The following is a 19397-nucleotide window of genomic DNA, read 5'->3' as shown; positions in this document are numbered from 1 at the left end:
AAACAAAAGCAAAGTGAGAAAAACACTATTGAAAGTCCTTCGGTATATCATCTAACTATTCAAAACAGATCATGGTGAGAGTGAAAGGATGTTCCGTGTAATCTGTGTTGGCACAGAATCAGACAACTCATGGTCTTACCTCACAGTTGGAGTTCAAAGGATAAAGTCAGAGGCCTTTCCTGCTGTATCACACCACTTAAGAGTGCACTGCTCACCTCCAGAAAGACTAATGCAAATGAAGCTGATACTTGGAACAATTCTGCTCCTTTTCTGTCTCTAGGCACAGCATCCTCTGGGCTTGCTCCAAGGAACAGTCCAAGCTTAGTGATAAGCTCACTGTTCTAAATGCTCCATATACACATCTGCCTTCACATAGGTGACAGACAGTGGAGTAGAACAATAAACCATCATTTCCCTCTTTTTATTTCCCCCTCTCCTGTAAGGCCCTAGGACCTATGGCAACAGAAACAACACTTCAGCAAAAGATGCCAGCCTAGGACTTGACAGTTTCAGATTTGAAACCCAGTTTCTCAGAAACATCATCACTTCTTCATATTCAAATTACACAGTGGCAAAAGACACAAAGAGAGTCCTTGATCAGTAGTTCAGTGAAGGTTAGGCCTTCCACATGGTGCACAGCTATACTGACATGGCAACTTTAGACCTTAGAGAGGTACAGCTCTGTTCAAGTGGTTTGTGTTAGCAAAATCTCAGGAGATCAGAGCATAGACAGCAACTTACACTGTGCCTGCTATTAGGTATGCCTCATCAGATTTTTTTTTTTTAACTGTCAGACTGTAGAGCAAAAGATTTCAAAGATACCTACTCACAGAGCTTTGGTAGGGACTGGGTGTCTAGAAAACATATAGACAGGCATGCAAGATCACAAACTCCACATGTTCACGTGAGCCTAGAAGGATGGAGATCAACCTCATGGCTCACCTGCATTTGTTAATAGACCCCAGCTGCAAAGATTATCATGATAGCTTTCTACACAAAGCCTTTGCAGAGGCAACAACAAAACTATGTCAAATATTGGTCTAAAAATAAGGTTGGTCGCAATTTTACTAGCAGAGCATTTTTCTATTGAAACAATTACCAGCCAGCTAGAAATGTACGATACTTACACTCCGATTTTGATGACTGTTCTGCCAGACACAGAATACAAGGCAGATTGCTGACAGAAGCCAACCAGTACTGCCACTGCTCCTGAAGTAGCCACCTGAAAGGCTCTGTTGCTCTGTTGTGGTCATTGGGCAATAGCCTTCCAACTCCTCATATGAAAGCAAAATCTTGATGCCTATTTGAGTCCTGGGACTTTGAGGTTTCAGTTAATTTAAGTGAGATTCTGAGTCTGTTTTAATAACTGATGGCAGACTTCTGTTTGTTAAGTCAGCTTTGTAACACCTTGTCACCACACAAGCTACGTTACAACTTCACTTAACTAGTAACGCCCTTAAAATGCAAATCAGAAGGACATTATCCTTGGATGTGTTTTTAGTATTTGTACCATGACTAACTGATTTATTAACATCTAAAGTATTAGGAAGAAAATTATGTAAATTATATGGAGAAAAGGAGAACAAAAAACATCTCATCCTGTAAATTCATGTGAATATCTCTGACTAAGAACAATTGTAACTGTGTTCAGAGCATAAGAACATTCAATTTCCAGTCAACGTCATAATTCCTCAAAGGATTTTAAAATGAAGCATTGCGTACTGTATGTAACTATATTTCCTCATAACTTTCAGTCCTACCGTGTTGCAAGCTTATGGCAGACGACACCGGTGTCTGTTATGACTTCACTCAGTCTCAGCTCAAGGTGGACCTTTCCCTGAAACCAACAAAAAAAACGCATGAAAAATCAGTGCTATGCATGCCCAGCCACACATTCCAATTTAAAACAAAGCAAGTTGGTTAATACGAGCAATTCCAGGAGGAGTTTAAAGATTTGTTAACAGCTGTGCAGGTGACATATGTCACTTCTTAAAGAATCCAGTTTAATAGCCACTTCATTTGATTTCAGTGCATAATCCTTCACTTCCACCTCACCCCTCTTATCTTGTTTCTGTGTGTTTTACTAACTGAGGGAAATGGAGTGTCTGTGGCCTGGAGTAAAAATATTTTGTTGTAGCTTTATTTGTATTTAGCATTTTAAATATCAAACAAAGATCTCTAACACAATCACTGAAAAGATATCACATCAGTATGTTGTAAATAAATACCTCGATGATTTAAACACTGAAAAACTGAAGGGGCTAAAAATTATGAAATAAGATAAAACTGTGAGACAAGTTACAGTAAAACTAGACTGGGCAACTAAAGAAAAAAAATGTCAAACACATCACTAGCATTCATAGCATCAACTGCTATCCCGTCTTCAACTTAATGCTGTCACACTGAATTTACTGCAACTTGGGCCAAAACCTGATGCTCTAACATGCCAAGAAAATAGTCAAATCATGAATACAGACTGCGCTACTCTCATTAGGTCTATTACATTTCAAAATGTGCTCCTGGTCATACTGGCAAAAACCATTACTATATATGGATAGAGTAAATAAAAAAAACACATTTTGATGTTAATCTATTCTGACATGCCAGTGTTGTCCAATCATCTTTTTTAAATCATGATGGCCAAAATTGAGTCATTCATCTTTAAAACTACTTCCCCTCCACCCTTGTTACCAACGCACCCTAAAATCTACCCCACTAGCTCTAATGTAGGTGGAATTGTTGACTCAATTTTATCTCGACTCATAGAAGTCTGTTGCCAGCCCTTTCGTAACATCTTCCAGATTTGATTTTTCCTCTTTTTTCACATCACCAGAACTCGTGCCAAAGGATGCCTATCCTGCATAACAGAAGGGACCGAAGATCAAACCCTGACCCCTACTTGTATTATGTCATTAAGATCTACTTCCTTTGCAGCAGATTTGTCTGGACGAAAGCTGGTGAAAGCAGTTGGAAGCAGAGCGGGGAGTGCACTAACAAATGGAACAGACACTCAGAAGTTCAGTTCAAGCTCATTTCCCAGCCCTCCTACGTTTAGCAGTATAAACAAACTCTGAATCATTGAATCATTGAAGGCTGGAAAAGATCTCTCAACTCATCTAGTCCAACTGCCAGCCCATCACCACCATGCTCACTACCATATCACTCAGTGCCATAGCTCCATGTTTCTTGAACACCTCCAGGGATCATGACTCTACGCCTCCCTGGGCAGCCCCTGCCAGTGCCTCATATTCCCTCTGTGAAGCCAGTGCCCGAATGCTTGTCCTGAAGAAATCAGTGAATGACATTTTTTACTGCAACAGTCTCTTCCCCTTTTCTTCCATACACTCCTTTCTAGAGACCAGTTTTACTGCACAATCTTGAATTCACTTCATGCTTCCTTGCTCTCCTGTGGCAAATGATGCTGTTGTTCGTCCAGAAAACAAGAAAAAAAGGCTCCTCCAAGCTATATAAATAAAATCCCGTAAAGTTTGTGTCCCATATACCTCATTTTTCATGTGTGTTGTAACAAAGAAATTAATCCCCTCCTTTATCTTTTCACTGTGCACAAACTTCAACATATGTCATTTCTTTCCCAAACTGAGCCTGTCCTCATGAACGAGGGAAGCGTTCCCTGAACAAATGCATAAGGCCATTTCTAGACCTGCCTCTCTAAAACTTCTTCCCGCTACAATGGCAATCATACATACACCTATCGGGAGCTAAGCACATATGCAGGACAGCTTTCTGGCTTTATTTCACAGTGTTCTCCCCTGTTTTTCACTGTTCTTTCTTCCACATATTTTATCACTGGAGCTAAACCATGGGGCTCTACAGAACAAATTTAGAGTATGAACCTGTACAACCACTGCTGCCATCTTTGTTGATATCCTACGTTTTGCCTTCATCAGAGAAATCAACAATGAGCTTTGAAGGAGTTAAGAGACAGGGAAAGAGATTCAGGAACTCCAGAGAAAATATCCTTTTGTAGAAATCCCCAAGAAGGTAAAGTGTTTTTACAGAGATACATCTGCTGATCTTAAACAAAGGCAAAATTGATCTCTCTCGGGAAATACAGAATGCTTCCATACACTTAAGTGAGCCTGAATGTAAACTTAGTTTACAATTCCAATTTGCTAGATGCCGCTCAAATTAAGTAATTACAGCAGAAGCTGCCTATTTCCAAAATCAAGCTCCAAGGATGCTCTCGAGTAAGCAGTATTTCATACATTTTCCCTGCTACATTAAGAAAAAATACAGTGTAACCTCCTTCAGGCTGAAAGCCAGTGTTTCCTGTAGATCTCATTTTTCTCTAGTGAAGACTCAGAAAACGGCCAGCTGCTGAGAAACTGACTCAAAGCTTCAAACAGCAAAACACAGGTCACGAGATCACTCAGACTGGCAGCCTTATGACAATTCCCAGAATACTTCCTTACTTCCAGTTAAAAACTCAAATATACAAATATATTTAAATAAGGCTTATTATATATATTTAAATAAGTAATTTACTTGCAGGTTTAATTCATAGAAAATATTACTTCTACATAAACAGAATGCTTTTTCCCAAATCAATAGTACTGTTAGACAAAGCATAAGTAAATTTACTCCTTCATAATGCTAGTTGTTGGTTTACAAAATACCAGATAGCACATTTTTCCAAGAGAAGACAGAAAACCATGCAACAGATCAGTATTATAAAAATAAAGACTTAATCTAACCAACAGAAGGTCAATTAATCATCTATACTGCCCTCAATGTAGCAAACAGAAAGGTGATGATTATACACACCTTAACAAAACTCAACAGAACAACAATACTTACACTATCAAATATATCTGTATTTTAATTATTAAAAGAACTACTGTGGTAACAGCTAAAACCTCCAGCTGTATTAGGTGCTCACAGCTGATGACAGCATTTATAAGCAGGAACAATCAGATAATGAAGCAGGATAAAAATTATGGTGCCCCTGTTCTGCACCTGAAGCACCATGCCTTGGTTCTGTTCAGAGAAAATCTCTGTTGTGGAGCCACGGACTAAACCCAGGATCAGTCCCAAGCCTGTGTTCTATCACAAAGAGGTTTTTTTTTTTTTTTTCCTTCATTCCAACAAAAAAACTCAGAGAAGAATCTGAAGGTTTGACAACTTTGAAGCAGAATGTGCTAATTACTAAAACATTCACATACAAAATATTTCAGGATGTTGCTAGAAGCAAAGACGTTCATTAGCATACACTTCACATTTGGAAGAGTAGGATTTCTTCAAGGAACGAGCTGCTGAAGGAGTACCAACTCAATTGCTGAACAACACTTCATTTTTCGTAAACTCAAGATGATATAGATGGGTGGGTTGATAAGTCAAATGTCCTTCCTAATCACATCCAAAACACCCTAATGAGACCAGCCAGGTTCCATTTTTCAGTTCCTGATTAAAAAAGTCATCAGTAGATTGAATTTCTTGCAGGCAAGAAAGGAATACTTAAAAGGAAATCAGTAATGAACAAAACATTAAAAAGGCCATCCTAAGAAAAAATACATGCTTGTTAAATATTCCCTTTCCTAAGAAAATAATAGAATCAAGTTCTAGTCTTGTTAACACTAGTCTTGTTAACACTACCAAGTATCATGAACTACACCACACAGACGACTGAAAAACAAACTGAAGCTAATCATAACCTTGCAAAGGAAAGAAAAACAGAATTCGAGTTCTGTTTTTATAGTTACAGGAAAAGCTTGTCCACACAATTTCATTTCTCCTTGGAATGTAACTATAAGTTACCAAAGACTGAAACACCAGAAGACAGTTGTACAGCAAGTAAAAGCATGCAGACACTACTTACCTGTATCACATTTCCAGCAGTTGCAAATTTGTAGTTTAATTTAAACAAGTATGTCAAAAGAGGAAAGAAAACACATAACTGCAAATTATCCTAAGGTTATTGCTTTGACAGAGTTCTATCATGCTGGTATGAATCACTTTTAACATTTTTAACAAAGGATGGGCCTTAGGGGCACCATCCCCACAGTCTAGGAGACACTGGGACACCACTTGGGACACCACATTTCTTAGTGCAGTTATGAGCACACATTTTGGGCTGAAGTTTAACACACATCCTACAACTCAGTCACTGAGAGTCAATTCAAATTATCCAATTTTTCTATGGGTCCAATCTTTGTGATCCAGGGAAAAAGTTAAAAAAAAAAAAAAACAACACTGACGATCAGTAGGAGTCTCTAAGCTGTCTCCTAAGCTTCGGCAAATGCATGAAGAACTCTTGACAGTCTGCTTAAGTTTGAAAAATGGGAGCTAACCTAACACATTAAGTCATATCTTCAAGGAGGTATCAACTACATCTCCACTAAGTACATTCTCTTTTTGTACTGTGGAACTCTTTTTAAAAATACTTCACCTTAAAAAAGCAAAGATGTTAACAACATCTATGTTGTTAGCTCTAAACAAAAAATATATAAAATATCCAAATCTGCTTGAATGAATACCAAATATCAAGACAACTATCATCAAATATGAGGCTCATATGCAAAATAACAATAGAAGATACCAGAAGACTCGTAAAAAAAGCACCGATCCCCTATCAAGCCTGCTGGACAACAGGCCACCCTGTTGGTCTTCACCTCTAAGGTTGGAGCGTGTGTGCATGGAAGTTTTCAAAGCTTTATCCCACATGGGGACCCTTATTCCAGCTCAGCAGCTCAGCTCAACCCTGCTCACTGCTCTGAAGTGTGGGAAGAGAGACTGAGACCCGCCTTTGGCTCTTCATCCTTCCTCCTGCTGGTACAGAACAGCTGCATCAGTATCACCCCAGCTCTGAAAGATGAAGAAGGGAAGAGGTGGAACAGGAACAGGTTTTGGGAGAGGGCTATGCAAAGGAGATGACATGAACCGGCCCATGGCCAATACCAGCATCTCATTATTTTGGAATCTCATAAATTGAGGATTGTAACATCCCCTGTGATGTTGGTGTACTTTCCCTCGCTACAGGAAAATCACTGTTTAGCATTTCACTGAAAGCAGTCTGCAGAAAGAAGCCTTGGAAAAACTTAGTCTTGCATAGAAAACCATGGGATGAGCTGTGCTGATGCTGTATCTGTCTTTCCAAATTTTGTTTCATGCAAAAGTAATTAGATCTAGTCTATTTTGACACCCTCTTGGGCAACTTTCTGAGATGTCACTTTCTGGCACCGGTGAAGCATAGAAACAAACAATAAAACCTACCCAATTTCTAAGGGCTCATTAAATGCAGTCTGTGAGGGAGTGGGAGAGGAAAGACTAAGGGCGCAGCTTGTGCCTGAAGTAAATCCAGCCCTGCAGTATGATCAGCGGCCCTACATAAGGTCACAACCCAATGACATGCCTGAGTCAGAAGGGTGAGCTTGTCTGCTTGCTGCCTACAATTTGCTGCTGTAAAAACTCTTCCTTCCTTTAGCAGAGGACAGCAGGCAGCTGGGAAAGGTCTAAGGATCAGGCTCCAGATCACTTCAGATGGGTTGCTGGACCACGGTGCTGCACAAAAAGATCTGGAACAAACTCCAGTCTGTTGTTGATGGAAGTGTAACAGTTCTAACGAAGACTGCATGGATTTGTAACTGCTATGCAGAGCAGAACTGATGTCTGCTCAGTCTCCATATGTGCAAATGAACAAACGCAATCACATCAGAACCACTCGGTAACTGACAAAGCACCTTCACACGCCACAGTGCTAACCCTTGCAATTTTCTAAAGGCAGAACACAATGCCTCAATATGACCAAAAAACCTCGTAACTTGTCAGCCCTGAAACTTGTCATGTGTCCCTCTCAAATACTTTGATATGATGAATGATGTCATTATCAGCCACCTGCTTTTGTTTCCCCAGACAAATTGTGTTCTGCAGATGGAGAATCCCGGTATGTTATTTTGAAACAATGCAAATTTATTATTCATCAGTAGGTGCTCTTTACCACATGCCATGTTTCTTGGCTCGCTTTTGAGAAGTAACAGACCAAAACCAGATAGGCTGTCTTGCCTCCCTGTGTTGGTAAGTCTGAACTCAGGGCTTTCACATTCACACAGGGAGGAAGTCTTGTCACCGTGGTGGTTTCACCCTGATGGGCAGCTAAAGTCCACCATATCGTTCTCCCACTCCCCCTCCTCAAAAGAATAGGGAGAGAAAATACAAAAGAAAAGGGGTTATGCTTTGGGATAAGGACATGGAGATTGCTCACCAACCACCATCACAGGCAAAACAGAACCACCACAGATTTATTTATTTTCTATTACTAACAGACTAAAACAGTGAGAACTATAAGCAGACTAAAAACACCTTCCCCTCATCCAACCTCTTCTACCTCGGCCCCTCAAGCAGTCCAGAGGAACAAGAAACGGAGGCCCGTATCAGTCCGTAACGCTGTCTCTGCCACTCTTCCATGGTTACTCTCTGCCCCAGCTCCACGTGGGCTTCTCACAATGCTGTCCCTACTGAACTGATCCCTGTGGGCTTCCCACAGGCTGCAGCTCTCCCAGCACCGCCCCAACAGGGCTCTGTACCATGGGGCCCACCCTTCAGGCACTGCCCCGCATGGGTCCCCAAAGGCCCTCCTGCCCCACCGTGGGCCCCTCTCTAGAGCTGCAGCTCTGGCCCAGGGCTAATCCCACGGGGCTCTCCATGAGCTGTACCTCCTCCAAGCCTCATCAACTGCTGTGCCGTGGGCCCTCCATGGCTGCACAGAGATCTGCTCCGAGTGGTGCTTGTGGGCTGCAGATGGATGGCCTGCTCCTCCATGGGACTCTTCTGGGCTGCAGGAGCTTCTGCTCCGTGCCTGGAGCACCTCCTGTCCTCTTCCTGCACTGACCTTGGTGCTCACAGGGCTGTTTCTCTCACATTTCTCAGTCCTCTCCCCACTACTGTAGAACAGCAGTTTTCCCTTCCTTAATCTTCTCTCCCATAGCACACCCAGCATTGCTTGTGGCTCAGCTCTGGCAGTGGTGGGTCCCTTTGGAGCAGCTGGAGCTGACTCTTGACAGCCATGAGGCAGGGCTGGGCTTTGCTCACAGCTACCAAAATCCTGACATGTAAACTCAATAGAGCAACAAAGCACTATCAGGTTAATAAATGCTCTTTTTTATTATCAGAGACATTATAATGAAACATTTAAACACCAGCAAAAAATTCAGTTCTCTGAAATAATTGTACTGGTAGGCATGCAGCCTTGAGAATCTTCCCTCTTCATCAAAACAGAGATTTCGTATCTTTTCAAAACAACTGAAAGAGGGGAAACCTGAAACCCACTGTTCATTAAAAAAAGAGGGTAACACCCATTTATTTCCTGCCTGTGGTGGAAAGCTGATACCAAATCTGGAAGCAGCTTCTTCTTTTTGAATTTGCACACAGTTGTGCTTACAGTGGGGTTGCACAAAATGTGTCGGTGACTCATCTTCACGCTAGAAGAATTTAAATACCTACACAAACGTAGTTAATTTCAGTGCTGGGCAGTGGGCATGCAATGCTCTTAACTGCTCAACAGAGCAGACATTTCTATCAGTCACTGGAGTGCTATCGCCCTAATACAGTTGCTCCTAAAGACAATTTGCTTAACTTTATTTATCTTCAAGCCCATGTACTTAAGAAAAGTAACAATTAACATCAGAACCATCCAAGTTAAGCACAGTTTGCTCTCCGCCTATATAAATTAATGCTTTTTATAGAATAGGAAACAGACAGACATAGGGAAAGACCATGGCAACTTCCACAATATTATGAAAGTAGGGCAAAAGAAAGCAACAGTAACACATTCCCAGCTTCCTCTGATGATCTGGGATCAACTTCTTCAACCGTCAAACAGGACTGAATCTAACAGAGCTAATTCAAAAGCTTGTGGTGAAATCCTGGCTCTGCTGAAGTCATGGCAAACCTCCCACCCTGGCAAGGCTAGAATTTCATTCATGAAGCCCAATGTGTGGAATACAGATGCTGCTTTCAATGGGAAGGTGCTGACAAAGGAGTAGAGTTTTTCTGAGCAGCACACAGTGCCCTGAATATATTCTTCCAGCTAAAATACAGGAAGCATTTCAGAGCCAGTAGTGATTTCCAGCAACAAAAGTGATTTCCAGTGATTTCCACCTACAAAGGGATTATAGGTGTACTCTTCAAATATACCTATACGCAATGTTTTCCACTCATGATGTACAGCCCACCAACTGACACCTATATTGCTCCACACTCAAGAACAGGCACATTTCAACAGAATGAAAGGCCTGGATAAGCAAAATGATAATGCAGTAGTAGAAGAAAGGACTTTTGGTGTCTGAAGACTGTATTTCTTAACATCATTAGATTTTTCACACAAGGCTTTGAATACAGAAGGTTAAAATGTGAGACAATTTGCTTCGTCAGTGTTGGTTTTCTGCCTTTTACATACTTTTGATAACTCAGTAGACACATTTCAGACACATCAAAGTTCTTACGAGAACTCTGGGGGAAGGGAAATGAGTAATTTTCAAGTTTTCATGTCAGGTTTTATTTGTGGGTTTTTTTCGTCCTCTTCTACCCCCCAGTGAATTTTACATAAGACCTTGAGCATGACTGGCTTTGAAAAACCACTCTGTCATTTAATACTGAGAACTCTGCAGCAAGAGAACATACCCATTTTACATCTGTCATTGGTGTGGAGGAAGCAACTCAAAGGACATTTGAAAATGGGATCTTTTTAAAGCAAGATCCTGCACAGGAAAACATCTGGCAACAAGTTGCCAGAATGCAGCTCTCCTCATATTTCTCCCCCTCTTCCATATACTGACTATATTGTTTGGAATACGCTAGTGCATTTTGATATTAGTCAGAATGTCTCTGGTTCTTATCATACAATCATATCATAGAATGGCTTGGGTTGGAAGGGAACTCAAAGATCATCTAGTTCCAACCCAACTGCCACAGGCAGGGTAATCATTTCACTGATTACACAAAGGTTATTTGGGTTGCAGAGTTCAAGCTCCACAAAACAGATTTAACTGTGAAGGGCTGAAGTTACCATGAAAAAAAAACAAATGAAAACTGCTAACAGACCTTTTCTGATTTTCAAAGGTCAGATGTATGCTTGGGATTAGACTCCACTGAGAACATATGGACCACTAGGAGCACCTGTCATCTACTGCCCCAGGCAAATACTGAATTAGTTACTGTCAAGTAAACTTCTGCATGTGAAAGAAAACCAATCATTTACGGATCAGGAGAGATGTACACAGCAGCACAGCAATTTTTGATTCCAGTTCTCAAAATGCACAAGAATGAGAAAACGGCAAGTCCTGAAAGACAGATGACTAGTAGAAAAGAGACACATCCTATAGAAAGTGTGCAAGATCATGCTTTTACTGAGTTGAAACAGCTTATCAAGTTCTGTCTTCTGCTGCTAATCCCTCCACCCTCAGCTGAAGCTGCCCAATTGGTTTAATTATTGCACTGAGACAGAATATGAACATCTTCAGTAATGGATCAAGTCCTGCTTTACTTTCCACTGAAACGTTTTAGCACTCATACTGTGAGACACTGCATACTTAGATCTGGGCATTGTAGCGTCCTATTGAGGAGCTCGCAGGCTCCATCCGAAGATGGGCACTTTGAACTCCTTCAGCTAAATTTGTACAAACCTATCTGGGTACAGCTTCATATTTTCAGAAGAAGTTTTCAAGTCTGTAAAGATAAACCATGAATTAAGCATTTAGCAGCTCCTGTTGAGTGTCAGTTTGCACTCAAAGTAGATCTTCCATACAGCACTTAACATGTTTTAGTACATTTAAAAAGTAAATATTCAGAAATCATGTGATTTCATATTCGTATAACCAAAAATAACTGTTTGACAAGTTTATTTATTTGTTTCACAGAGGAGCTTAAACTTAAACTCCTTACAGCAAAACAGTCTTATCATGCAGGTTATATCTAAAATGCAGTTGGAGTATGCACTAACAAGACTATAGAAGAAAATGCAATATGATGTTAAAAAGCTATCAGAAACTAAATCAGCTGGTAAGCTGCAGGGCACCGAATTACCAATAGAACAAAAACCTGTTGATCCCAAAGGGCAATTACTGTCCATTGCTGAACAACACGCCACTTCGTTCTGGTAGCTGTTGCTAGATACCTTCTCAAATGAAGGCAAATTCAGGTGCATCTGACTATGCTGCCCTCACTGAACTAGCTAGTTTGCTGACTATACAGTGAAGGCTGAACCAAAGCCATAAAGGACACGTGGGTAGGTAATGCCCATTCTGCACCTGCAGACTGAGTTGCTGCATAGCATCTCTACCATTTGACATGGGACTGTGCAGCACACTGAACAGCGGCAGGTGGTGAGACAGCCAGCCTTTTAGCTGCTCTTTGCCCAGATGGGCAGTGCCCTCTTTTTTCCTTCAAGATGAGCAATCTTACAGAACTTAGGTATGTCTTCCTGTCAAGCAAGGAATGGATGTGGCATTAAAGCATCTGACAACAGAGCTCACAGCTGTGCAGGTTGATGATTAAAGCAGTCCGACTGTCAGTAACACTCTCATCTACAATAAAGTTTATCAGTCTTAGCTTGACTCCTGACAATACAAAACATCTTTACAAGTCAGTAAGAATTAGCAGTGTTGGAAAACCATAAGACTGATGGCAAAGCCCGAAGCTAAATATCTCTGCAACTGTGTCCGATGCTGTTATACATTATCTCTGACATTCATATTACAGCATCAAAATAATTGAAGTGGTAGTTTCCAAGAAAAATTTGGGGAAACAGTATCATAGAATTGTTAAGGTTGGAAAAGACCACTAAGGTCATCAGCTCCAACCATCAATCCATCACCACCATGCCCACTAACCATGTCCCGTACTGCCACATCCACGCGGTTCTTGAACACCTCCAGGGATGGTGACTCTTAAAAAATGCATTCCACTTCCACTAACACTAGAATTCAGTATTGCTACTCATTTACATTTGCCAAAAAGAAAGTGATTTTCCTATCACATTGTCAGTCTCTACACATGAAAATAGAAGTATTTCCATTTGAAAATCTGTATCACTCCTGTAACTCACAGAAGTGAAGTTCAAACCATGTCAATAGGAAAATTCTCATTATACATATTAAACTGCAGATAGCCAGCTAAAAACACCAGTTTTACATCAGAAATGCTGTTATCCACAATTTCAAGTCAATCCTTCTTTTCTCAAAAATAAGGCTAAACATGTCCCACAGCAGGGCATCTGAGAGCCAAGGCACCCAAGATCATTAATATTTCATTAATACTTCAATAATCCACTGATTCTAAGCTGGTTTGCATTTCTGACTGTGCTGTTTGGTGTGCTTAAAACGTGAATATTTTCAGGCTAGGCAAAGAACAATTCTACATGAGCTTAAAGCCTAGTTTCTTTCATATCATGGCCCAGTGATTAGAGAGAATTAGAAACCAGTCTTTATTTTTTGTTTTGTTTGTTTTAAATTCACCACTCTGACTTGTATGACCTCAAGCAGGTCACACTCTTATTGACACTTAGTTCTCACTCTATTCAGCGTGTGGGAGTGACAGTAGCTTGCCTCAATGCAGTGCTCTGATGCATAACTAAATAGCCATAAAGTGCTCTATGACATGGAAAATAGTATTAAGGCCACTGACTAAAAGAGAAGTAAGATTCAGGCATTTCCTGGCACATGTTTCAGAGTTTATCCCCTAGATACATGGCCAATGGGGATAACTGCTAGAATGATAAACTGACAGTTGCCAGACTAAAATAACTTTTTAATTATTAGTATGATACATTACAAGTGTTAACCATCTAAAATGTCTTAAATGATTTTCCTTAAAGCGGGAGAAAAACTGAGTAACACTGCATACTTAACATTACAAATACTCTTTTTTCTCTTGTAAATGCAAAAGTAAGTGTTTAGGAAAAGGTTGTACACTGACACACCACAAGTATAAAAAATACAAAAAAAAAAACCTCATTCATTTGGCTATCTTCCCATACATAAGAATTTCTACAAAATATTTACAAATTTGCTCCCACTGCTCCAGAAAGCACAAAGCCCTCATATAGGCTACTTAATATAAAGACTGCGGAAAAATTAAGTAAATGGATAAAACCATCAGAGTGCTATTCATTTTTAAACTAGCTATAATAAATGTTTATCACAGGGCACAGAAATTACTTTTAACCCTTGGGCTCTTGTAAAGAAACAGTGGAAGTGATAAACTGCACAATTACAAACAGGGAATATGGTTCCCAGCAAACACTGTGCTCCTCTTGCCTCCAAGAAGCTAGAAATGATTGCAAACATTTCAGTTCATAGTCTAAATTACCTATGCTGTCCTAGAAAGTACCTTGGGTCTAAAAAGATTCCTCAAGCTCATTCTGTGTAAATATTATATGAAAAAAAAAACTATGCAGAAGATAATCCAAATATCAGCATTTTTCAACTGATACGTTATAAAGGGAAAGTTTTTATATCCGGCAGGAAATAAACACTAAATGTATTGTTTTAAAGTCACTGTCACAAGAGGCTTTGGGGTAAGAAGAAAGGGAGGCAAGGGTAAACAAAACAGACTTCAATGTTAAAAGGCTATTAAAAGCCTTTCCATCACCATTGGCATGGAAATGTGGCATTAAAGAGGATCAATATTCTACAAGAGAATGTTACAAACTGAACAGCCTGTCATGAGGCTTTCTCTGCATCATGTGCACAACAGTTTATTATCTGTCACTCCAAATAAACAGAAATCCTACCCTTGAATATGTTATCGCATATGCTCTCCTATACATAACCACACTGCATACTGGAATGATTGTGCAATGTAAGTGTCGTTTTCTGAGCTCGTATGGGCAAACGAGTGTACAAACTGAAAAGCCATTGTTATTTCTAACCCTACCTCACACTTACCTAAGTGGCATTCCCCATTAAATTGACTGGAGATTGCTGCACACGTCAGACAATGTCTGAGCTCCTAAGTGAACACTGTCGTTCAAAAGTGGATATAGTTGGTCAGTTTGCTTTTTGTTCTGTTGATGTTGTTGTTTTTAAATAGAAAAAATTAGTTAAGTAACCGAATTATATTCACTTAATATCCTGCTACATCATTTTAATTATTTGGTTACAAAACACATAACATATAATGACTGTATTCACAAGACCTAACACTGTAATAAGAATCAGATTCTTTTTCAAAAGAGGTTACAAAGAAAAAAAAAGGAGTTGTGTTGTGCACCAGTGTCTGCAAGTACCGAACTCTAAGTAGAGCTAAAGCGATATTATCGTCAGCGCTCCAACAGCTTGGAGTAGGGCCTAGAAATCTGGCAAGGAATAGGTTTGGTTTTTTTGTCTGAGATGTACTTGTTGCCATTCCTGTGACAACCTGCCTATATAATCCTTTAAGATAGTACCTGCACAGAAGCTGCTTTCAAGATGGCTCAACTCCCTGAGGAATCAACAGTTATTTATAATAAGTTTTGAAGTTATTTGATACCTAGCAGATAACCACACTCCTCCTTGTATTAGTAATCCTGATAGTTCACAAAGTTTTAATTATTTTTGTGAGCAGAATCCCGGCCTCATTGACTTAAGCACACTCATAATTCAGCCTATGCGCAGACACCCCACACAAGCTGCAAATACCAATGAAACACAGACCATACCAATGAGCAATACTTCTCTTTTGCAGCGATGCAACACACCTGTCCTTGAGCCATGGAACCCATGAAGCTATTACATGGCCCTGTTACAAACACTCTTTGGCCAAAATCATCTCACCTGTACTTCTGAATCAGCATCAACATGCTGGAGTTGAAACCAGGTGTCTCTGTTATGATACTTCTGCAGATCTTCTTTCTGAATAGCTACCTTTCCTGCAAATAAAACAAACCAGAAGCACAGTTTAAGATACGCTATAGCTCCCCTAAGGTTCCCATTTCCATCAAAAACAGGTTTAAAATATTGATTAACGGACTACTAAAAAAATGCTTCAGAACAAGGAAAGACTTCTTCAGGGCATTTTTTTTTTTAAAAACACAATACATAATTCTTTCTGATGAACAGCTTTTTCCACTTCATATTGTGAAAGACTTTAAAATTGCTAACATCATACTCACAGAACAGACTGAAGCACTGTGCTGCGTGGACGAGTTTGCAAGCATGCTTATAGTAAAAATACTATTACTTCTTTGACATGAGAGTTAAACTTGTGGTAGAAAAAGATCAAAAATTGTTGGAGGTTGATGGGAAAGGTGTTTGTTTGACATTTTTGATGCAGATGCCTGTAAGAATCCCAAAATAAAATTCCAAGCATAGGGTTATTGAAAACAACATTTCACTACATATTTGTAGGAGAGGTGCAGCAACTGCAGATGCCAAGTCATGTCTGACTCCCAGATCTGCATCTGGGGCCCAATTACTTTGCCACTCTAAGCGGTAAAAGATGTACCAACTGCGCTCACTCAAGCCTTGCAGGGCTCATATCCCACAGCCCAGGGCCACCCAAGTACTACCACTCACATACTAATTCTAACTGTTGAGAGAGAAAACACAGTGGAGCTTTTCCCCGTACCTTTTTAAACCACCCTTACTGCCACCCAATTTGCTTTTTTGGAAGTTATGGCAACAGAAGCCAGTTCCATGTGGTGAACTAACGTATATGCAAGCTAGGGGCTAATACATATATAAAGCTGGAACTTTCATCTTGTCCAGCCTTTCGGGCATTATGTAAAGCACTCTCAGAGGGATAACAAAACTTTTTCCAAGCTTCTTTCTTTGTATATATGAAGCACAGCACGGCATGCCTGAGGATCACGTGCCCCTCTGGAAGCAGCTTTGGGTTGGGTGGTTCCTCAGGCACTGTGCATGCAGCATGTTCAAAATAAAAGAATCCAGGACAGACAGAGATTTTCGTGGGGATCAAGAAAGCCACTTCTTGGCAGTGTGGTTTGGTAGCGGACCTTTCTGCTAGAGCGAGTCACTTGCATACAGTTCACAACTGCTGCTCTGCTGCAGAAATAGAGACTTTCTTTACTCAAATCCTGCCAGACAAAATAGGCCAAGTGACACAGTCATAGTAAAAGACAGGTTTCCAAGGCTCCCCACATCCATGCAGCTTGATTGAGGGTCTGAAATCTGTAACTTTCTGTAAGTCCCAAAGTAACCATGATATTATGTTCCTCCATCCCCTCAAATTTTGGCCTTTGCCTTGGAGAGCTCCCCCTGGCCCTCCCATCTGCTGGGCTGCTCCCATACACTCCGTGGCAGCTGCTGTGGCATTCTTCCGTCACACTCAGTCTACTTTTGGTGACAGTTTCTAGACTTTCAGTCCCAGTTTCTAAACAGCTCTGCCACCCCACCACGGCTGCCCTCCACAGCATCTGGCATGGTTTCGACTCTCACTTCCACAAAGCTTCTGCCCCACTTCTCCCACGCCTTGCTCCCTCCACCCCCAGCACACTCCTCCCCTTCTCATCCTTTGCAGATTACCAGATGCATTTCCTAGTAAGCTTTACGCTAGAGATTACCGTAGCAGATTAAGTGCATTGCAAATGCAGAACTAGTGATTGAAATTACCTACAAAAATAGTAAATTATACAGACCTACAAAGCAATATGGCAGAAAGGTTAAACATGTGAAATGCGCTGAAGAGAAGACATGAAGGTATGCTGCTGAGAACCTCTGTAATGATGGCTGTGTATTTTCACAGCTATTGCTTGTGTTCTCCAACTACAGCAGTATGCGTGTGACCTAGTTTCTCTCAAACACTTGGTCAGAGAAATATGTTTAAAGGCGTGACTTTTCTAAAAAAGACTTTAAAAGAAAGGACTTTAAAAAAAAATCTTTAAAGAGGAGTGGTCAGCAGGGAGAGGGAGGTGGTGGTCCCCCTCTACTCAGCTCTTGTGAGGCCCCATCTCGAGTACTGTGTCCAGGCCTGGGGGCCCCAGCACAAGAAAGACACACAGCTCTTGGAATGAGTTCAGAGGAGGGCGACCAAGATGATCAGAGGGCTGGAGCACCTCTCCCATGAGGAAACGTTGAGGGAACTGGGCTTGTTTAGTTTGGAGAACAGAAGGCTCCGGGGAGACCTCATTGTGGCCTTCCAGTACTTGAAGGGAGAGTATAAACAGGAGGGGGAACGATTGTTCACGAGGGTGGATAGCAATAGGACAAGGGGGAATGGTCTTAAACTGAGACAGGGGAGATGTAGGTTAGATATTAGGAGGAAGTTTTTCACACAGAGGGTGGTGACGCACTGGAACAGGTTGCCCAAGGAGGTTGTGGATGCCCCGTCCCTGGAGGTGTTCAAGGCCAGGCTGGACGTGGCTCTGGGCAGCCTGGTCTAGTGGTTGGCGACCCTGCACTCAGCAGGGGGGTTGAAACTCGATGATCTTTGAGGTCCTTTTCAACCCAGGCCATTCTATGATTCTATGATTTTCAATAATTGCTGTGGACTTTATCTGAGATTGTTTACTTTCACTGCTTGCTACCCTTGCTGTACCCTTTAGTCTCTTGCAGAAATCCCTTCACCTGACTGCAGGGTAACACACACTTCACAGGTTACATTGCCAGTATCTTTCAATCACTTTCATTCCATCACCTCCCACAAAGGGACATTCCTTGTGGAAAGCTCAGAGATGATTTCAGCAACATCAGCACCTGTACAGAGCTGAAAAGGTGTGACCACTGTCCCCTCTTTTAGTATGGGCTCTCTGAATCTGGGATGGCAAAGCCAACCCAGTCAGGTTCGACTGCACAATCAGCAGGCAGGTAGCACAGCAATCCTTGCCTCCAGCTCCAAGAGGGTTAACATGGCAGCGCAACTGTTTTGATTAGGAAACTGTTTGAAGAGTACTGTTTGCTCTGCACACAAGCAATTCTTATTAGTGAGTGAAACTTAGTGGCCAGACTGGATGGAATCCAGAGCTTTTCGCTGCATACCGAGTGATCCTCAAAGAAGAAAAATCTAGTGGGAAAATGCGTGTTGGTGAGGGCTGGGGGAGAGTAAAGAAAGGACCTATACTTCAGCTAGTCTAAACATACATAAAAGTATATTACCAACAGGGTGGATTGTTTAACCTGTCCTGTGTAACGATTCTATGTACAGCAGCAGCCTGCAGAATGTCTATTTATAACTCTCAGTCTGTAGGGGCCATGTCTACACGCCTACCCAAGCCACGCTCTGGCTCCACAAGGCTCTCTAAGGCCCAGTGCCAGCACTGAAGGCGGTTGGGTCCTGCCCCATTCCCTATAGCCTTGCTTGGTCTCCAGTTGGCCAGCACAGCAGCCCAGGCAACTTCTGGGCTCAGAAGAACAGGATTAACTCTAGGCAAACAAGCACAAGCTGTCGGCACCTGTCACTTACAGAGATAGCACATGGTAAAGGCCTGTGGTTCCCCTTGAAGATAAATC

At 41.2% G+C, this 19397-nt stretch overlaps 1 protein-coding gene across 4 annotated transcripts in view; it reads right to left on the bottom strand.

The window, feature by feature from the left end:
- Positions 1-19397, bottom strand: part of RASA3 (RAS p21 protein activator 3) — a 177219-nt gene that overhangs the window by 55137 nt on the left and 102685 nt on the right. For all 4 annotated transcript variants that reach the window (XM_021414541.1, XM_021414548.1, XM_021414551.1 and 1 more), the window contains 2 exons: positions 15765-15859; positions 1761-1837 (listed from right to left, as the gene is read on the bottom strand). In XM_021414541.1, the coding sequence (XP_021270216.1) occupies positions 1761-1837; positions 15765-15859 (172 nt within the window). The remainder of the gene's footprint in view (positions 1-1760; positions 1838-15764; positions 15860-19397) is intronic.

Source organism: Numida meleagris, chromosome 1, assembly GCF_002078875.1.
Source record: "Numida meleagris isolate 19003 breed g44 Domestic line chromosome 1, NumMel1.0, whole genome shotgun sequence".
NCBI classification, from domain to species: domain Eukaryota; kingdom Metazoa; phylum Chordata; class Aves; order Galliformes; family Numididae; genus Numida; species Numida meleagris.
The sequence above is the reverse complement of the archived record's forward strand: the minus strand, read 5'-3'. Positions and strand labels throughout refer to the sequence as shown.